Source organism: Chinchilla lanigera, unplaced genomic scaffold, assembly GCF_000276665.1.
Source record: "Chinchilla lanigera isolate Chin_1 unplaced genomic scaffold, ChiLan1.0 scaffold00023, whole genome shotgun sequence".
NCBI classification, from domain to species: Eukaryota; Metazoa; Chordata; class Mammalia; order Rodentia; family Chinchillidae; genus Chinchilla; species Chinchilla lanigera.
The window spans coordinates 2,111,839-2,132,720 of record NW_004955424.1 but is presented as its reverse complement, the minus strand read 5'-3'; the positions used below and the strand labels follow the sequence as shown (position 1 = coordinate 2,132,720).

The 20,882-nt window shown below is 51.5% G+C and overlaps 2 protein-coding genes across 2 annotated transcripts in view; one reads left to right on the top strand and one right to left on the bottom strand.

The window, feature by feature from the left end:
- Nucleotides 1-986: 986 nt before the first annotated feature.
- Nucleotides 987-10,311, top strand: Tgoln2 (trans-golgi network protein 2). Its single transcript, XM_013514587.1, has 5 exons — nucleotides 987-1,109; nucleotides 1,267-1,420; nucleotides 1,660-2,690; nucleotides 4,583-4,666; nucleotides 6,491-10,311. Exons 1-5 carry the CDS (start codon nucleotides 987-989, stop codon nucleotides 6,494-6,496), a joined length of 1,398 nt encoding a protein of 465 aa, XP_013370041.1. The 3' UTR covers nucleotides 6,497-10,311.
- A 380-nt stretch (nucleotides 10,312-10,691) lies between these two features.
- Retsat (retinol saturase (all-trans-retinol 13,14-reductase)) overlaps nucleotides 10,692-20,882 on the bottom strand; it is a 14,428-nt gene continuing 4,237 nt past the window's right edge. Inside the window, exons 2-11 of the mRNA XM_005385436.2 lie at nucleotides 18,844-19,026; nucleotides 18,291-18,532; nucleotides 17,400-17,601; nucleotides 16,783-16,980; nucleotides 15,282-15,401; nucleotides 12,795-12,933; nucleotides 12,485-12,594; nucleotides 12,242-12,408; nucleotides 11,929-12,088; nucleotides 10,692-11,790 (exon numbers count right to left, since the gene is read on the bottom strand). Coding sequence (XP_005385493.1) covers nucleotides 11,651-11,790; nucleotides 11,929-12,088; nucleotides 12,242-12,408; nucleotides 12,485-12,594; nucleotides 12,795-12,933; nucleotides 15,282-15,401; nucleotides 16,783-16,980; nucleotides 17,400-17,601; nucleotides 18,291-18,532; nucleotides 18,844-19,026 — 1,661 coding nt within the window. The 3' untranslated portion in view covers nucleotides 10,692-11,650. The remainder of the gene's footprint in view (nucleotides 11,791-11,928; nucleotides 12,089-12,241; nucleotides 12,409-12,484; nucleotides 12,595-12,794; nucleotides 12,934-15,281; nucleotides 15,402-16,782; nucleotides 16,981-17,399; nucleotides 17,602-18,290; nucleotides 18,533-18,843; nucleotides 19,027-20,882) is intronic.

Sequence of the window (20,882 nt, the reverse complement as noted above, 5' to 3'; positions counted from 1 at the left end):
CTGGCAAATGTCCACAAAAAATTATTTCAAGCCAGGCATGGTGGTTGTACACCTGTGACCCCAGCACTTGGAAGGTTAAGGCAGCAGCATTGTCATGAGTTTGAGGCCAGCCTGGGCAACATAGTGAGTTCAAGGCAAGCCTGAGCTACACAGCAAGACTCTGTCTCAAAAAAAAAAAAAAAAGATTTCAAGCAACACAATGTTTAAACGCAGAGTGTAACAATGGGATGGGACACAAACCTACCCAACAAGCCCAACTGAGGGAGAAAACAGACATGTGCAGAAAAAAGAGAAACACAAAATAAGAAGGAAAAGAAAATGAGTACATTGTATTTGTTTCTAAAAACTATATATGGGGCAGGAGGCCCTGGGTTCCGTTCCTAAGGCACACATACAACAGAAAAACAAACAAACAAACAAACAAAACGAAAACACAATAAACTAATGCAAATAGTAAGATGGACATGAGTAGTTGTGTTTTTTGTTTTTTGTTTTTTGTTTTTTTGTACCAGGAATCAAACTCAGGACCTTGGGCTGGCCAGGTAGGCCTTGTGCTGCTGAGCTACATCCCCGACCCTGGCAAGAATTTTCAAACAAAGCCGAGTGTGATGGCGCGTCTGTAATCCCAGCACTCAGGAAGCTCAGGTAGGAGGGTTGTTGCAAGTTTGAGACCAGGCTAGGCTACAAAGTGAGCTCAAGGCCAGCCTGAACTGCATAGTGAGACCCTGTCTCAGAAAGACAAAAAAAAGAATCTTCTAATGTATGTTTCTTTTAAAGTCATGGTTTGATTTTTGAACCATTAAGAATGTTCAAATGTTTGGAAGGCAGAAAATATACTAAAGCATTAACAGTGACTATCCCGTCACGCTTTCTTTTCTCTTAGATTTTTATGATCAAAGGAAACACTTTTTAGAAATGATCTTTGGCGACCTATTTCCACTAGGTCGTCGGGAAGGAGAGCCAGGAAGCAGACTGCTGCTACGAAGATGACGATGCGTCTGTTTTTGGATAGCAAAGACCTGAACACAGAGGGTTTGGGGATGCTGTGCGGAAAGCACACGAAAGGACGAGGCCAGAGTTCCGGGCGGAGAACTGGGATCGGGCGCCAGGCTCGCACTCTGTGGCCCGCCCAGAAGTGCAAGGAGTGATGAGAAAAGGGGATGCTGGTCTGTAGCGGGTACCACGCCAAGTATACAAGCGGGTACCACGCCAAGGATACAGCAGAGCCCGACCTCCTCCCGGAAGCTCGTCACACCTCTCTCACAGGCTCCGAGGTGGGCGGGGAGGCGAGCACCGGAAGGGGCGGTGCTTTGGGCGGGGCCTGAGCGGGGCTCTCGCGAGAGCAGTGGAGAGCGGAAGCGCAGTGTGTACAGGATGCGGTTCCTAGCTGCGTTGCTCCTGCTGAGTGTCGCAGTGGCGGGTAAGGACCCCCCCTCCCCTCCTACCCCACTGTCGTCCCCGGGCCGGTCCCCTTCACTCACCCCTCCAGCCGCCATCTGCCCCTGCCTTTTCCCTGTCGTGCGGAGCCCTCCGCTTGCTCTCGCTCCCGCTCGCCCTTCCCGAGCTCGCCCCTCGCCCTCGGTGTCCCCAGCGCCCGGAGTGCCCTGCTCTTCTCCCGCCGGCCCCGCCCCCGCCCTCACTGGTTTCCTGTTTCTGTAGCCCAGCCGCCTGCGTCGCCGCCAGTCCCGAAACCAAGTTCCAGCACCGGGCAACGGACGGCTGCGCCTCAGTCACCTGCGGACGGCGGCGCCTGCAGCCCCTCCCCCGCGACCCCGCTGTCTCGTTCGGGAGATCCGCGGCCTCGGTCGGGGGAGCCACCCGCGGGAGCAGACCGAGGCCCGTCGGAGGCGCGCGGGCAGCCGCCCCCGAAACCACAGCCTCACAAGTCGGAAGCGCAGCAGCCCCCACAGAACCCAAACTCTGACAGTTCGCGAGCTCTGCAGCAGTCCTCCCGGAAGCTAGCGCCCCCCAAGTCCGAGGCGCCGCAGTCTCTGAAGCCAAACCCAGACGGGTCGGAGTTGAAAGAGCAAACCCCCAAGAACGCAGAACCTGGCACGCTAGAGGCCCAGGAGTCCCCAAAACCGGACTCCAGCAGGGCCGAGGCGCCGCAGTCCACTCAACCAGACCCAGACGGGGCGCAGGCGCGGCAGCCGCCCCCAGGACAAGACCCCGGTAGGTCCGAAGAGCCGCAGACCGCAAAACCAAACCCCAGCAAGGTGGACGCGGTGCCGCAGTCCACACAAGAAGGCTCCAAGCGCGTGTCCAACCCCTCCGCTGGCAGCAAGGGCGGCCCGGAGATTGAAAAAACCCAACTGCCTGAGAAGGGAGAGACCTCGCCCCGCGCGTCCCAGGCTGAAGAGACAGTGGACTCCAACCCCTCTGGTCCCGGGCAGGAGGGAGAAGACAAATCTGCAGAGACTGTTCAAGATGTGGACGTCAAGGAGGCGGAAGAAGGCGATGCAGGGGCGGAGGAGGGATCGCCTCCTGAAGAAGAGAAAGGAAAGATGCCAGGGCCTGCCTCCAGTGAAACCCGGGAAGGGACACTTTTGGATTCCGTGAATAGTGAGAAGGGCGACCTTTATAATACCCCTAGAAGTGCCAGTGCGGAGAGCAGCCACTTCTTCGCGTATCTGGTGACCGCAGCCATTCTTGTCGCTGTCCTCTATATTGCCTATCACAACAAGCGGAAGGTAAGTCAGCAAAAGCCTCAGAGAAAGGAAGGGAATTTCCTCCACCCTGAAAGTGTGCTAGGTAGCTATCACCCGGCTGCCTGTGAGCGCGGGGGATTTTAAGACAAACCCTGCTAGGGTGCTTTTGCTTGTAAATCACGCTTTCATCACGTGAGCTGTTTCCTCTGAGTATTGCTGCATTAGGTGTCAAATCAGGACATGGATGTGACCTGACCTAAAATGGGATCTCCCCAGTCCTTGCACTTAGGACCTTCACAGCTTCAGTGGACCAGAGTGCTTGATACGTGGAGCTCTTATTGTCCCCTTTTCCGTGCTTGACATAGCATATTATTTCTAGCTTCCTTTCCCAATTATTTTCCATCTGTATTGGCAGAACAGTTTCAGTTAAATGTGAACAGCAAAGAGCCCAAGGACTCTCTTCTGCAATTAGTGGGAGTTAGAAGAAAGCCCAGAGTGCTTGCTTCAGCAGCATATATACCAAAAAAGAAGAAATCCCAGAAATTATAGATTCTCACTTTTCTGGTGGGGGGGTGTGTGGGTAGGTGGTTACTAGGGATTGAACTCTGGCTGTCACACTGAGCTACATCCCCAGGTTTTTTTTATTTTTTATTTTGAGATAGGAGCTTGCTACATTGCTTGGTTGACTAGACTGGGCTCAAACCTGCAATCCTCCTGCCTCAGTCTCCTAGTGCTAGGATTACAGGCATGTGCCACTGTACCAGGCTTATGCATCTTTTTATTTAGCAACGTGTGGTATGAAGTGATACTCTTCCCCTTAGCGACCAGTCTAAATGATTGCATTTTCTGTTTGAGCCCTGAGAATTTAGGAGATTTGGTTCAGCAGCTTGGTTAAACCTGGAGAGTTCAGTTCATGGTGGCTATCAGGCCTGTGGCTATAAAAGATAAGGACAAGAGAGTAGTAAAAATGTGCCTTCTTTATTCTCTATCCAAGTGTTCATAATGAGAGTAGTGAAGTTAAGAGTTTATGGCTGGGTGTGGTGGGGCATGCCTACAGTCCTAGCTGTTCAGGAGGCTGAGACAGGAAGATGTAAGTTCTAGGCCGGTCTGGGCAATTTAATGAGACTGTCTCAGAATTTTAAAAAAGCCAGGTGTGGGACATGCCTGTAGTCCCAGCACTCTGGAGGCTGAGGCAGGAGGATCATTGCAAGTTTGAGACCAGGCTGGGCTCCAAAGTTAGCTTAAAGCCAGCCTGAACTGCATAGCGAGACACTGTCTCAAAAAAAAAAAAAAAAAAAAAAAAACCTTAGGTTGGTGATATAGCTCAGTGGTAGAGTGTTTGCTTAGAAGGTGTGATTCCTTAATCCCAGCACCACCCCCCACCCCTGCAAAAAAAAAAAAAAAACAGTTGATAAAGCTAAGGGGCTAAGAAGTGCGTTTGTAGACAGAAAAAAATTACTGATTGTGATTTATAAATTAAGAAAAGGAATGGCCTATGCTAACGCTCTGGGGGAGTATTTGGCAGATCTTTGCCTGAGTACCCTAATCAGATGAAACAGATTTCCACAAGCTCAAGCCCAGCACAGCTTTCCTCCATCTGTCATTTCTTATTCAGCAGCTTTCTGATGTGATTAGGACCCATTTCTAAGATAATTACAGTTTTTTTGTGTGTGTGGTGCTGAGGATTGAACTCAAGGGCTCCAGGATGTACAGTTGAGCTACACTGCCACCTGATAGGGCCCTTGGCTACCAGGTGGGGCATGTGATCCCCAGCACCACGCACACAAGGTTTAGGCCTCTCTGTGGGTGTCCTCCTATTTCTTCAACCAGGGTCATTAAGAAATGTACTGCCAGGTGACTGCCTCCAGTTTTGGAGACTGAAATACATCAATTACAGAGCTACCCTTTAATCCTTTTCTTTTTGCTTTTTCTAGATTATTGCTTTTGCCCTGGAAGGAAAAAGATCCAAGGTCACTCGGCGACCCAAAGCCAGTGACTACCAGCGTTTGAACCTCAAGGTAAGGAAGGAGCCATGTTCCCAGGAGGATGTGCGACAGACAGGCACAGCAATGGGCTAGCATTTGGTGTAGTAGCAGCAGCTAATGCTGGGGTGTTCCTGTTATTCCTTCCACCTTTTTCAGACTGCAAACTAGAACCATCCACATGCCGTATATGTATCTACTAAGTCAGAATTAGAAGAGACCGGTCCTTACTACAGCTCCCTTCTTGAGGGACAAGCGTGCCCCAAAATACTGTCATTTCCTTCCTAGGTTTCCATTCAAGATCAGTACCCAATAGCAACTCCCTAGATGCCCAGGCCTAGGCTTTTTGCTGTACACCACCTGGTCACAAACTTTTAATAGGCATATGAGTCACCTTGGGAAATGGGGTAGAAAGTAAAATCTGATATACTGCATTTGGGGTGGAGCTGGTGTAGCTACACTTCTAGGAAGTTCCCAGAAGACCAGACACTCAGGGATCCACACTTGAGGTGGCATCACACTAGGCTGCGCTCTTCAGGTGAGTCCAGAGGCACGTAGGCCTCCTGCTGCCTGGATCACGCCCTGCATCCAGCTCTGTGGGCTGCACCTCTTGAGTGTGGCTAGTCTGCCTCTGTCAGGGACAATAGCCCTCCTCCCCCAACATCAGGAGCTGAGTACAGTTGGTTGGTGGGGGTGGGGCAGACCTGTCTCAGCAGGAAGTCTGCACTCCCCTTCCGGCTCCTGCTGGCACGCACCTTTCCTGCTCCATTCTGTTCAGCGACAGGGAGGGCGTTGGTAAAGAACTGCCAGTGGCCAGCTGTGAATTGTTCCAGACTTCCTGCAGGGAACACAGCTCATTTGTGCAACTCATACAAGCTACAGATTAAGCCACTTCACTCAAAATATCTTTGCTAATAACTAGGCCACTGCTATCCCTGATAATTGACAATTAGGCTTTTTTTCATTCATCATAATGGTGCCTCCACCCCGCTGGAAATAAAATATTTAAGTATTTTAAAATATTATATGAGAGTATAAAGCAGAAGCCAGGATTTCCATATTTCCTCTGTCAAGTATATTTTTTTCTAGTGTACATTTTCATACTGTGAGTGAGACTCAAATGTTTTCTGTTTTTCTGTCTTTTTGAGACAGGGTCTTACTATGCAGTTCAGGCTGGCCTTGAACTCACTTTGTAGCCCAGGCTGGTCTTGAACTTACAGCGATCTTCCTGCCTCAGCGTCCACAGTGCTAGGATTATAGGCATGTGCCACAACACCTGACCCTATTTTTCTATTTTTCAGACAAGGTTTTACTGTGTAGCCCAGGCTTGCCCCAAACTCAACAGTAATCCTCCTGCCTCAGCCTCCTGAGTCCTGGGATTACAGGCATGTGTCATCACACCCAGCAAGACTCATGAATGTTCTGGCATGGTGCATACCTGTAAGCTTAGCTACTCCAGAGGCTGAAGTAGGGGATCACATGTTCAAGTCCATCCTAGGCAACTTAATGAGACCCTGCCTCAAACATTTTTTAAGAAAAGGACTGGGGTTGTAGCTCAGTGATACAGTGCCTGCCTAGCGTGTGCAAGACTCTGGGTACAAACCCCAGTGCCACCAAAAAGGTAAAAATAAAACTAGTCTTTTTGGGGGGAACAGCACTGCACATGCAAGGCAAGCACTTTACCACTGAGCTACATCTCCAGCCCTTATTCCTGTAAATTGTATCTTATGCTGATGGATCAGATTGTCTTAATTCTACATCTTTTCTTCAACTGCAGTTGCTATAGGATCAGCAGTGTGGTGGCATAGTCTGCTAGAAAAAGGTAAACGTAACCAGTGCACTTTGTTGCTCTCATTTCAGCTTTGATTTGTAACTACAAGAACCTTGTCCTCCCTGCTGATTTGTTTCCGAATCAAGAAAAATGAAGAAAAAAGCAATGTGACCTCGGGGTTTGATGGCAGAAGTCTGGCAGAGGTGGGGGCCGTTGCTTTGGGTTTGGCACCTGGAGTTTGGTGGTGTTGTACTTCTGCGTGCCCTGTGTTTACGCTGACGTGATCCATCCATCCGTTCCTTCTCCGACTGTGAGCTGAGGGAGCGTGTGGAAACACGGCTGAGACCAAAGGGACGCCCCAGGCTGCGCTGTTGTCCACTGTCCCCTGACCTTGGCTGTGTGGCCGTGTAGTGAAGTTAGCCCTTGACCACGGCACTGCCCTCCCCGCAGTTTCTCTGCAGATGTAGGAGGGCTGCAGGCAGAGGCGCCGAAGGTCTCAGGGTGTAGAAGATGGTGAAGTACTGGAGGGCAGAGGGCTACTAAGAGCACATGATTCTCTTCAGAGGCTTCACCAGCAACCCAGAGCAGCGGGTTAAAAAGTGCTTTATTGCCTGCAGGTCCAACTCACTTAGCGTAAGTCCTCCCCGTTTTTCTGACTTCATATCACTTGGGACAAAGTGCGTCAGCTTCTGTTCGGTAGCACTGAACACGAACCTGAGCCTGAGGCTTCTGTAGGCGGAGCTGCTGTTCCTTTCGGGATTTTGAGAAATACGGCTGCATGTTGAAAGAGGAACTTCTTTGCAAAGGGCAGATTCACACTCTGCACAAGAAAACGTAAGAGGGTTTTGGCCCGGATTCTTCTCAAAGGGCTTTTATGAAACAAGTTTCCCACAAACTCCCATTTTGTTTTTATTGCCTAAAATAAAACAGATTTATATTTAGAAACTTAACTGCCCTGTCTGCCCATTTTACCTTAATCTTAATGGTCCTTTCATCTGAGATGCCAAGGATAATTAGTAAAAATTCTCCTGCTATGCCATGTCAAGGGTCATTAAATTTAAGAAACCCAGTGGGCTCCCCTGGGGTACCTTAGAGTAGTGTCTTGGATCACACCTTGAAGTTTTATTTCAGTCTGTTCTACTCGTGCTGCCCCAGAATTGAGAGAGAGAGAGAGAGCTGTAGCTCAGCTAATCTCAGGGACGTGCCAGGAGTGTGGGAGGGTGGAGATAGATCCACTGTGCCGTGGAGGAAGGCAGTCTGAAGAGAACAGCCTGCCTGTCAGCTGCCCACTGGCTGACTGCAGCCCAGGGCACGGAGTTGAAGTGTCCGTTCTTGGCCGGTAGTATACTTGCTGGGGCTAAGGGGTGGGCGCATACTCGCCTTGGCATCGTTCCCTCTGCTTGTGCAGTCTTCATGTTACTTCCTTCCGACCAGAGGAATCCTCTCAGGCTCCTCCAGCATTCCCTTGGACACTAGTTATTTTATTCCCCGCTCTGTCTGCCTTTCCCTGTGTGCCCTCTAGCGTTTTCTGTTGGTGCCCGTCTACACTAGCACCTTCCCTCTGGCCCTCCTGTGTGCCCAGATTTCCCCAGCTCCCACCAGTGCCGTTTGTCATGCCACTCTTCCGCTGCTCCCGAAGTGTCGCTTCTGTTACTTTGCCATTCGTTCTCTTCGTGGTTTTTGCATACATACTCACCGTGGTCCCTGTTTCCACAGTTAGGCATTTACCAGGTCACCAGATCCAATGGCTTGTTCTCAGTACTTCATAGAATCGGATGCTGCTGACCACACGTGTGGACACCTCCCTTTCTTGGTGTCTCTGACTCTGACCTGTGCCTTTTCCTCTGCTGGAGAGGAAGAGATTCTCAGAGCCAGGTTTCCATTCCTTTCACTGTCTCTTCAAAAACGCATCCATTTCTCATTCTCTAAAGAGCCTTCTCTTTTTATCTTGGCCTACTTCCCAAAGAACTGAGGCCTACGATATGCCAGGTGGTTCAGCTAGGATATCCTGTTGTCTCTCCAAATTGGATTTCTCTCTTCTACCTATTGAACTCCTCTCAACTGCCCATATTTCCAGCTACAATCTGCCTTTGCATTCGCCTTGCTTCCCCTGTTCCACACTCCCAACCATTTTACCTTTCTATTGAGTATTTTTTTCAGGAATCATTTTAATTGGTTCTCCTGTCCATCATTTCAGAAAGATAATCTTGGAAACACTGATGTTTCCAGAAACAGACAGAAGCCTCTGTCTGGACCTTTCATGGCTTAAAGAGGATCAAGTTATGAACTATGGCATTCAGGACTCTGCATAACGACACCTTCCTGTCTCTTGCTGCCTCTCACGGAAGCCAAAGCTCCCTCGTGTTGGGTGTCCACCTTTGACTGTGCCTTTATCCTTACTCTTGCATTTCCCAGCCTCCCATAGTTCTTTAGGTTTTCTCCCATCTTTTGCTGTCCCCAAATCCCCATTTGTTCAGGGCCCAGCCTGTTTTCCATCCCTTCCTGACTACCCCCGCCACGAGATTGGCTCATTCGTTTCTACTCCAGCAGCTCTTAGTAATACCACTTGCTCATTTTGGAACTTCAGTGGGACAGGGCAATCAGTGTGTGCTTTCACTCTGGTCTCCCCGAGAAATCCTCGCTCTGGAGAGACAGCCCTTGGCACCGTACCGCTGCTAGCATAGTGACATTCCTTAGGCACGTCAGGAGTTGTCCCCTTGTGTGGCTTCAGTGAGGAAGAACAGCTTTCTGGCTACTGGATGCTGTGACCTCACACGTGTTGGCTTTTGCTCTTAAACAGAACAGGAAGATAAGTTGGTCTCAGAAGCCAGGAAGGTTGGCGAGTGTCGCGGAGTCCACAGGGCTCAACGCTTTGAGGCCCTGAGAAGTAGCACTACTTGTGCCGGAAGTGCACTGGAGGAAGTCTCTCCCACCAAAGGAAACCTGCGGTGCGGATGAGCGTGGGCTGGCTGGAAGCACACAGGGCCACTGGCTCCCTGCAGACAGCGTGGGCGTCCTCTCCTGCCCCTGCTTGGGTTGAAGGGCAATTCCTGCTGGGGGGTATCAGCCTGGAGTCACGCATGTTGATAGAACTTGTTTTCTTGCTGCAGATTACTGAGTAGATTATTTAGCGTTCTGGATTCTGGCAGGTTGAAGGCCAGAACATCTAGAAAGGCTCACACCACTCAGAAAAAAACCTGACAAGTAATTGTATGTACTGACATTCTTTTTCTCCACGATGGCTCTTCATGAAACAGTGATAGAGCCCCATACCTGCAAAATTCCCCGTGGTTATGTTCATTTCCTTCTCCAGTCCTTGTTTTCACAGGGTAACTTGGTACATGATGCCGGATGTGAAGAGAGCTAGAGCACTTTATGCATGTTCCGAAACGTTTGAACGTGGAGGGAGGTGTGCCGTACACCAGACCTGCGGTTCCACCGGGCTGGTTCCCGAGAACCCTTGCTGGGAAGGTTGAGTTCGGCACTGCCTTGCTTCAGGGTGCCGGAAAGCAATTTTTTGAGATTTAATGTTAACTGTTCATCCAGAGCTAATACTGACATTCAACTGTAAAGGGTTCAGGTCTGAGCTGTATAGTGTGGAAACTGCCAGCAAAGCCAGCCTCCTTACGCTCTTGATAGATTGTCCTGTAATTCATGAGAGACCACGTTACATGAACATTTGATTGTTGAAATTGTTTCCCTTCTGTTTGCCTGATTAGTAGATTGCCACTGTTTAGCTATGGTTTATATTTTTAGCTTTTTGTAACTTAATTTTATATTTTTTTAAAGCTTATTGTGGTCTAATAAGTATTTTTCAGTATGTGACGTTTTACTGAGCTTCTGTAAATGCCGTCACTGTAGTTTTGTGTTATTGAACAGAAACCAAAATAAATTTCAGATATCAAAACAATGAGATTTATTAAATTTATTAGTGCTGTGTAAATTTGTGGTATATAAAATAAGGCTAATGTAAGGCCATTATTTTTCTTAACCTTTAGCCTTTATCTCACCTTCCCACCCATCTTTCACACTAGTTGAACATCCCTAATCTGAAATTCAGAATGCTCTAAAATCCAAAGCTTTTTGAATGGCAACATGACGTTACCTGATTGGTCACAGCCAAAGTGTACAGAATAATTTAAATAATTGGTCACAGCCAAAATATACAAAATAATCTAAATATTGTTTTTGTTTGTTTTGAGACAAGGTTTCACTATATAGTCCAGGCTGGCCTTGAACTCACTATAGGCTGGCCTCGAACTTGCAGCCTCCTGCCTCAGCCTCCCAAGTGCTGAGATTTCAGGAGTGTGTCACCATGCCCAGCTAAGTACTGTTTAAAATTACTTCAGGAAGGTATATATGAAACAGAATGAATGATGTGTTTGGACCTGGGTCCTGTCCCCAAGATATCTCATTGTGTATATACACATATTCCAAAACTTGAATCAGAAATTCCCTTCCCAAGCACTGTGGAAAAGGGATGCTTAACCTGCATATGTACCAGCAAACTGCAGATGCCACACGTGGGTGGCTTTCTGTGTTCTGGTCCTGACTCCTCACCCCAGCCCTCCTCCCAGCCAGGCAGGGGACGTCTGGGCTGATGTCCTGACACTGTCACTTCAGCAGTATCCTCTATGCCCTGGATCTGGAACACTCCTTCAGGCCAGTCTGTCCTGACTGCTGACACTGCCCTTCCCTGTGTAACCCAGAGGACAGGGCCGAGGGCATCTTGGCATCAGCACATTGGGAACTAGGTACCACCCGCTCATGTGACAGTGTAGAATCCAGCACAGCATGGAGAGTAAACAGGAGGAAACACCTCACCGCAGGACTGGACCAACCTGCTTCCGCCAGCCAGCACTTTGCGAGCTTCTATACACTGACCCCTAGAACCTGCACTTTGATTGTCCAGAGCGAGGCGGTACAGGAGAGGAGCCAGAGTGCACTTAGGACAGGCCATCGTGGGTGTGCAGAGCAGCAGCCCAGAAGAGCGTGTGTGAACAGTATAAAGATCATTTGTTCAGCTGCAAGAGGTACAGCTAAACACTGATTGATAGCCTAAATCAGAAACAAATCAAGCCGGGCATGGTGGCGCACACCTGTAATCCTAGCACTCAGGAGGCTGAGGCAGGAGGATTGCTGCAAGTTCGAGGCCAGCCTGGGCTGCAAAGTGAATTCTAGGCCAGTGAAATTCAGAAAAGCGGTATGGGTGAGTCGGGAGGTGCTGATTTCTCTGATCCCTAGCCAAACTACTGCTGCTTCTTCTGCGCCTGGATCCTGGAGCCAAGATCCTTGAGGTCCGAGTACAAGTTCCGCTTCAGGATGGCACTGCTGCACAGCAAGGCCCCTTGCAGGGCCCCGAGCAGCCCACAGGTGAAGATGTCCTGGCCTAGGAGAGCAGAGCAGATGCTGAGTGTCACCCCGTCAGAGGGCGGGCAGGGGGACCCCAGGGCCTGAGGATGGAAACAAAGAACTTGGGGTCCCGGGGAGGCCCAGGGTCTCAGCTCTGGCCCCTGGGGCGGTGTACCTGACAGGTAGAGGTTGGGGACGGGGCTCTGGGCCCTCATCAAGGCCATCGCACGCGGGTGCAGGCGGCTCAGGTCATGGTCAGCCCCGTAGGTGGCGCCTCGGGGAGCAGCCAGATAGAACTGGTTGGTCAGTGGGGAGCCTCCGATCACACTCTCCACCTGAGGAGGCAAAAGAACAGGAATTGGGGTTGGTGAGATCCCCGTCTCTTTCCCCATGGGCTCCCTGCCCTTCCCTGGGGCGCGGTGACCTCCGCGAGGCTCCCCACCCTCAGGAAAGGGCCTGTGGGCGCCCCACCGGTGCTCTACTCCTACCTTCCCCTCCAGCTGTGGGAAGAGTTTCATGACCACCGACATAGAGGCTTCAATAAAGGAATTTTTGAGTGTCTCATAGTCGGTGCCCCGCTTTCCCTTCGGGTCCTCCTGCCACTCTTCAAACCACTCAAAGGCCATGGGCAACAGCACGATCATCGTGGACCGATCTGGGGGTGCAGAGCCGGGTCACCCTGCTGCCTGGCCCCCGCCAGCCCTCCCAGCTCGGCTGGACCCTTCGCCCACCTGGGAAGCGGTCCTCCCACGTCGGGTCCTTGGTGGATGGGGAGGCAATGAAGACAAAGGGGATGTGTTCCACGGCCTTCTCCCTGGGCATGGAGGTGTAGCGCTCCATCCTGTGGGGGAGAGGAGGGCGCTGCCCATGTCCTTAAGGCTACCATTCCCAACACCAAGGGCACTTCACCCCTGGGACTCCACACAGGGACGAGGCTGAGAAACGGCCCTGGCAGGAGCACCCTTCCAGGAGCTCACAGAAGCTGCCCTCCTCCCACGCTGCCCGGCCCAACACGCCCCCATGCGCATGCACGGGCCTTACGCTTTGTCCATGTCCATGTCAAAGTACACATAGTAGTTGGTAGACTGCAGACCCAAGTCCTCCTTGGTGCCGCGCAGGCAGATGAAGACGGACAGCGTCGCCAGTCCGGGCCGCACCATCCCCAGCTGCTGCTTCACGCCTGCAAGTGGAGCGGCGAGGCCCATGAGAGCTGCGGCAGAAAGGCCGCTCCCTGCCCCCACAGCCTTGGGACGCTTGCTCTCCAGCTGTGCCTAGGACAGGGTCCAGGCCTTTCCCCTCCCTTTAGCACTGGAAATTGAACCCAGGGAGCACTGAGCTACACCTGTCTTGGACAAGGTTTCACTCAGTTGCCCAAACTGGCCTTGAATTTGCCATCCTCCTGCCTCAGCCTTCTTCGTAGCTGGGCTATAGGCATGCATCACCATTCCTAGCCATTTCTGCGAGCATTTCTTCACGAGCTTGGCAGATGCCTGGTTTTTGCTGCCTCCTGTCAGACAGCCTTAGAGGCCTCTCCTAATTCCACCTGTCTCCACTCTGTGCATCTTTATTCACAGGGGACACACAGCCCTGGGACCCCACTGGCTCACAGCACAGCTGGCCCGCACACCTGCAGAAGTTGATCCTCCCTTTAAAGTCTCAGTCACAGCTGCGCCCAGTGGCACAGGCCTGTAGTCTCGGCACTCTAAGAGGCTAAGGTGGGAGGATAGCAAATTTGGGCCCAGCCTGGGTAACTCAGAGACTTAGCGGGAGCCTGTCTCAAAACATTTTAAGGGGAGGTGAGGCCTGCAAAGGCCCCGAGTTCAACCCCATGTGCTTCCAAACAAATAAACAATGGAAGTCTTTGAGTTAGCATCAGCTGGGTGTGGTAGTACACACCTGTAATTCCAGCACTCGGGAGGCTGAGCCAAGAGGATCACTGAGTTCTACACCTGCCTAAGCTACACAGTGAGTTCAAGGCCAATCTGGGGCCAGGGAATATAGCTCAGTGGCATAGCACCTGCCTGGCAAGTGTGAAGTCCTGAGTTCGATTCCCCATAAAGGCCAGTCTGAACTACATAGTGAGAGCTTGTCTCAAAAACAAAAGCAGCAGATGACACCTACTTACAAAGGCCACACACAAATCATAGTTTCTTAAAAGCCTTGATTTCAGTGCTAACATTTTTGGGGTTTTTTGTTTGTTTGTTTGTTTTTGAGACAAGGTCTCACTATGCAGCCCAGGCTGGCTTTAAACTCACAGAAATCCTCCTGCCTCAACCTCCTAAGTGCTGGGATCCTGGTGTTAACTTTAATACAAACCATCCAGTAAGTAAACTTTACTGAGTAAGGAAGGGAAGGGATAGGAAGACAAAGGCAGCACCCCAGGCCATGCTACCCTGCCCCTGGGCAGTCCCTGCCGCGCCCCTGGGCAGTCCCTGCTGAAAGCAGAGCCTTGACGGTGTCAGATGCGGGCTGAGGCCCACAGAGTGAGGCACAAGAGTCAAAGACTGGCTTTTGGTGGCCCCAGTCTGCTATGGTTTGGGTAAGTGGTCCCACAGGTCATGCACTAAAGGCCTCTGGGAGGCGCTGGAACTTCGAGGCGCGAGACCTCAAGCGAGGAAGTTACGTCACTGGGGGAGGGTCATGCCCTTGGAGGGGACGTTAGGCCCCTGGCCCCTGCCCCCCGTCTCTGGCTGCCTCCCAGCCTCCATGAGGTGACCAGGCCTCCTTCCACAGGCGCTCCCACCGTGACGCACTGTGCCACCCCAGCTCAAGGCCCAGGGCCGAGGGACCATGGACTGCAACCTCTGAAACCCAGAGCCAAAGAAACCTCTTCCTCTTTTGAAGTTGTCTGGAAATTCTGTCATAGTAACAGAAAGCTCAGCTTAGAGACAATTACAGTTGCCGCCCCCTGCTCCCCCACGAGGAAACCCCGCACCTCACTCTCCCTAGCTCCTCCAGGATCTACCCCAGAGGGTGGGCAGCTCCTTCCCTTTGCTCCCGACTCCACTAACAGCCACCAATCCTGCGCATCCTGAGCTGCTCCTCTGGGTTGACCTGCTCGGCTGCCCCCTATAGGAAGCGGAAGCCCTGCACCTCTCCACCAGGAAGTGCTGAGAGCCAGGATTTTTTTTTTTTTTTTTTTTTGGTCTTATCTGAGATAGAGTCTCACGAAGCAGTTCAGGCTAGCTTTGAGCTCTCTTTGTAGCCCAGGCTGGTCTCAAACTTGCAGCAATCCTCCTGCCTCAGCCTCCGGAGTGCTGGGATTACAGGGGTGTGCCACCCCGCCCGGTTAGAGAGTCAGGATTTTGACAGCCTGGGGTTCTGACAGCTCTGCCTTCCAGCTGGGCCTCCATGAGAAGTCAGTTTGCCTGTGTGGACCTGTTTCCCCAAGCATAAACGCTGGGATGGTGAGGTGCAGACCACAGTTCTCACCTCCCTGCTAAGGACAGTAGGAGAGGTGGCCTAGAAGAGGGGCAGTGTCACCCAGCTGAGCAGGGTGGAAGATAAGCAGCGCACACCAGCCCTTACCTGGCAGGCAGCGGGCACTCTCGGGCAGCAAGCGCTCGTAGGTGTTGAACAGGCCTGCGCTGGAGACCACCACGGGGCAGTAGATGTTCACCAGCTCCTGTCCCTTCTTCACAGTGACTCCTGCAGGAGCGAGAGCTTGACTGAGGTTCTGTGAGCACCAGGAAGAGTCCTTACGCCCGTCACATCTCTCCGGGCCTGTGCCTCACTTTCTCAGAATGACTGGAGCCTGCCAAGGGCCAGCCAGGACAGGCCCCGGATGCAATGCAGATTCGGGGAAGTACCCTCAAGCACCCTTCCGCAAGTCCACGGAACTATCAGCAGGACCAGATCAAGCAACTAATATTCTTTGACCTTTTATATAATGGCAGTTTTGTATGGTTCAACTTCCCATTTTTGGCTGCCTGGAAATATTCAGCTCTTTCAGACCTCTGCGCCTCTGCACGTGCTGTTCTGCCTTCCGGGAACAACCTCCTCCCACCCCATCCCTTGGGCTCCCTTGCATCCTACCCGGCTCAAAGCCTCTGCCCCTGTGAGGTCCTCCCTGTCCCACAGTCCTGTCACTACTCATGTGTCTCGCTACCTTTGAATATGTTGCTGTGTGGCCCTCAACCATGTTGCAATGAGATTCCCTCAGAGACTGGAAACTTCTTGAAATAGAGGTTGGACTTATTTCTCCTTTACTCTCATCTTTCCTCAGGTGGCACATGGGAAACACATGGGTATCTTTGGAATGGCACTGAACCGAGGCACCCACCTCACTTCACAGGGCCCTCGCAGCAGGAAGCAGAACTTGCTCACAGGCAGCAGAAAACAACTCATGGACCTGACAGCCACCCGCAACTTCTCAGTCCTTCTACAGATGGGTTCTTTGAGGCTACTGATGGCCTTTTCCTCTTTTTTTTTTTTTTTTGTACTAGACCACCCCCTCATCATCACCGCCTCCTCTTCCTCAATGATTTCTCTGGCAAATTCCTGTGCATGGCAGCTCTGTTCTCCTGGAGCATCTTTTTGGCCCCGTGCCTGAGGCTTTGTTAAACACCCCTGAGCTTCGCCTTGGCTGGCATGTTCTGCTTACCAAGGTGCCTCCTGCACAGGACGCTTCAGAGAGCTCATTTGCGCTGGGCTCTGAGACCGTGTAGGGAGGAGCACTTACCTGCTGCCCACAGATTCCTTCAGGCACTGAGCAAACACCGACTCGGCCTCAGGGACTGGCTAAGAACTATTGACATGAAGGGTCACAGCCCTCGCTCAAGAAGGCGGCCGTATTTTGATATATTGATAATGATGAAATGCCGCTGTTTGGGGACCGTGCAATCCATTACCTTCCTGCTTCCCTTTTTTATCTCCAGACTAATCGCCAACCCCCCAGCCCCTGTTCTGCAGCCAACTTGGGCCTTTCCCTGGCATGAGGAGGTTGTTCAGCTGTAGCTCCTGTCCTTGGCGAGACTCCGGAGCTCTCTCACCCCAGCAGGGAGCCCAAAGCACAGGGCAAGGCTCTCACCACAGGCTTTGCCAGCTGAGTCCAGCAGCACGCTCTGCACAGTGGCCTTCGTGAGGACTGCGCCCCCGGCCCGCTGAATCACAGGGATGGTGTGGAAGGCAATCTCGCTGGAACCCCCTCGGGGGTAGTAGGCGCCTTGGATGTAGTGGTTAACCAGCACGGCATGCATGGCAAAGGTGGAGTGGCTGGGGGTCACGCCTGTGCTAGGACAGAAGGGCGATGAGTGGGCGGGAGCAGGTATGAGTACCTTTCAGAAAGGAACAGGGGTGACCTGGGTGCAGTACAGGATCCAAATGTTGCCCAGGGTCCAGGGCCACCAGAGGAGCTGTTTCCATCCCACACAGGCACCTTACAGATCTGGGAGTGCATGGGACTAGAGCCTTGAAACTCCCAGCTGCCAAGACCAGGGAGCACAGAGTGGGTGAACGGGAAAATCACTCAGGGAGTGGATGGAGGGATCTCTTCCAGGGAGTCCAGTGGGGGACAGACTTCTCATCCACAAGCTCCAGAGAGCCTGTGGTCTGTTCCGCTCTGGATTTAGCCAAGCAGATTAGGGAAGAAAGCCTGCCAGTGGGAGGGTTGTCCCCTAGCCTCCAGCACCTGCAACCGGTACGCACCATAAGTGGGGAAGATGTAGCTGAGCACGGCCTGGAGCTCGGCAGAGGCCCCAAGTTGCCGCAGGACCTCAGCCAGGCTCTGTGTGGACGCGCGAAGGAACGGAGAGAAGCGCATCAGTAGCCCACACCTGCTCAGGAGCCGAGCCAGGGGCAGCGGGAGGAACTTCAGGAAGACGGCGTGGATGGCTCCATGGGCCACTACCTGGAAAGAGAATGAGCCGCGGGCACAGATCTCACCTCCGCAAGAGCCGCGACAGAATCGCCATCCCAACAGCTTGTGCCCTGCAACACCTACCCAAAGCTGGATGTTGTTGAATTTATATTTTTAAAAAAGTTTATACTCTGTTTTTCCCATCCTACATGCCCGAAGAGTTGTTATCTTCCTCTGTGCAAATTCTTTTTCCAACATCCCAGTCTGGCCAGCCATACTAATATACTCCTGTAATCCCAGCTACTTGGGAAGCTGAGGCAGGAGGATCACAAGTTCAAGTCCAGCCTGGGCAATTTAGTGAGACTCTATGTGTCAATCAATCAGTCACTCAATCAATCAATCAATCAGACTAAGGATGTAGCTCAGTGGTAGAGTGCTTGCCTATCATGCATGAGACCCTAGATTCAATCCCCAGTACTGGAAAAAAAATCCTAATCTAATCTCAGCTGAAATAATGATCATATGACAGAAAGCAGCCCGGTCAGGGAGGGAGCAAGGTGTGGTCCAGAGGCCAGAGTGAGGTGGCAGCCGCTGGGCGGAGCCTCCCTGGCAGAAGAGGTCAGCAGGGCAGAGGTAGACTGGGCTGGGGCTGAGTTGAGGACAAGGATGACTGCTCCTCTCCCACTGCACCAGCTCGGCCTTGCTGGGAATAAAGGCAGTTGAGAGCGTGTCCACAGTACCTCGACCAGGTGCATGTACTTGTCAATAACAGCTTCCTCCTGGGGAAACTTCTCCTTGAGGCCTCGAATGTACGCTGTCTTCCCACTGTACATGGGGAACTCCTTCCGGCCCTCAGGCCCTTCGAGCACCATCATGTCGAAAGGGGAGCCGAGCAGGGCCCAGTCCAGCTGCCCTTCTGTGATCTGGTCCAAGATAAACCGGCCAAGGTTGCCCTCCTTCATGCGCCCAATATAATGGATTCCTGTTGGCAGGTGGGGAGACCAAATGGCGCAGGGATAAAGGCACTGAGCCCTGGAGAGGTGTGCAAGGAAGGAAGTGGAAGAGGTTGTCCAGGGCAGGCCACGCCCATGCCCAGACAGGGCTGCCCACCCTTTCTTCTGGGAGATGTTAGCAGACACCCCCAGATCCTAGCCCAGCAGGGACAGCTGTGATTCCCAGAGAGAAGGTGGCACTTCTGAAACATCGGAAATGCCCAGTATCACCCCACAGCGGCTGCTCCAAGTCCCTTAAAGATAGAGCCATGCTCCCAAAGCTTTTCCACGCAAGCCTTACCTGTGTCAAATTCAAGGCCATTTTTTCCAAAGGTGTGACAACAGCCCCCTGCCTTGTTATGCTGTTCCAGCACCAGGACTCGTTTGCCAGCTTTAGCCAGAATCGCTGCTGCAGCCAGGCCTCCAATGCCACTCCCAATCACCACCACATCGAGCTTCTCTGGCACTTGGCTGACTGAGAAATCTGCAGCAAAAGGGAGGAGGTGCAGGAGGTTTCTCAGTCAGGGGCAAAAAAACAAAAGGAAATCAAAGACTTCTCTAGCTCATACAGTGCAAGAAACCTCTAGGGCAGTTACCAAGGTGCTCTTGACTAAGCTGGCTCAACCTTTTCACCCGGTACTCCTCAGGCCCAGCCAGGTCTATGTTAAACAATGATTTGGTTTGGTGCACATGAACCAAAGCCACTACCTATTGGGAAATTTTCACCATTTTCAAAGAAAGTAGGAATCAGGAAGCTACAACAGAATAAAAACAGAGAGGACAACAGTGCAGGTGGGAAATCCTAAGTGCACACATAGTGTGGTGGATTGACAACTGGTGGTCAACTTGTAACACCCAGCTAAATTGAACCAGCATGGTGCTGGATGTAGGAGGCCCATCTGAGGACTGTTGCTGGCAACATAAGAGGCAGAACTGGAGAAAAAGAAGAGAGGCTGTTGGGAGCTGGTAGAGACTGTTATGATTTGTTTCTGGGTGTGTGTCCACCCCCCAAAGCCTCATGCAGTCATAGAGTGAACTTCTATAGTTTATGATTGATTCATGGTCCAGTGCTGGGATTATGGTGTGAGTGCAAACCCACCCTGGGGCAGGCAGTTTGCATATAATGTAAGGGAGGGAAAAAGGCTGCCTGCCACCCTTCCTCCCTTTTGCTCTTGTTGCTTTTGCTATCTTCCACTACCGTGAACTATTGCTCTCTGCCATGTGCCACTCTGCCTTGGAGCCAGCCAAGTATGGACTGAAACTCCACATACTATGAGCTAAATAAGGCTTTTCTTCCTTAATTCTGGGCATCCTGTATTTTGTCTCAGCAATGAGAGAAATGTAACCAAGACAAATTTGGTTCCAGGAGTGGGGTTGTTGCTGTGCGGATACCTGACCATGTAGTTTGACAGCCTTTGGAAATAGCTTCTGGGAGGTGTTTGGAATGGTTCAGAGATTTCACCCGAAAATGAAGTGCTAGAACACCTCCAGCTGCTCTGTATGGAAGATCCTGGTCAGAGCTCAGAAGACCAGGAGGCTGATAGAAATCCTGCCGGTAAAGACTGGTTCAGGAGGTTTCTGCTAGGAAGAAAAACTGCATTGATTGCTAGACTCCAGATGATGTATGTTATGACTTAGCAGAAAGTTTGTCTGCATTTTGCTTGTGTCCACAGACTTTGCCTAAGACTGAGATTAAGGGTGGTGGACTATTTAATCTGGCAAAATAAATTTCAAGGCAGTCAAATGTTGGGGCAGTGGCATGGCTATTGTTAGGGGCTTTTAGCTGGATTTATATTGAGAATCAAGAGCAAAGAGCCCAGCAGGATGATTTAAAATGTTGTGAGTTTGGCCAGAAGGGAAGCTCCAGTAAAGCTGTGGACTGCAAAGATAACGCTGAGGAGATCTCCATTGCTGAGAAGGAACAAGAGAATCAAAAAGGTGGCCTGAGGGCATCACAAGAAGCAGCAAGTCTCCACCCTTTGCAGCCTCAAAAGTGCAAAGATGAAAGACTGCTTTGAGAAGAAAGCCGCAGAGAGCCATGTTCCAGAATGGCAGTGGTGGCCACACCAAGTTCCAGAATGGTGGCGGCAGCATAGAGAATTTGCTCCTCACAATTGGATTCAGAGTGCCCAGCGATCCAGGCACTTGACTCCTATGGTCAAGAGAGAGGAAAGCTTGGCTATTACTCCAGGTGGCAGCAAACCTTGGCATCATCCACATGGCTCTGGTTTTAGGTGCATGGAGAATGCAAGAGTTCTGACATTAAAGAGACTTCCACCTAGATTTCTAAAGGCCTGGGAGGCCAGGCAATGTGCCCCAGAGAAGGCAGTGTATGAAGCT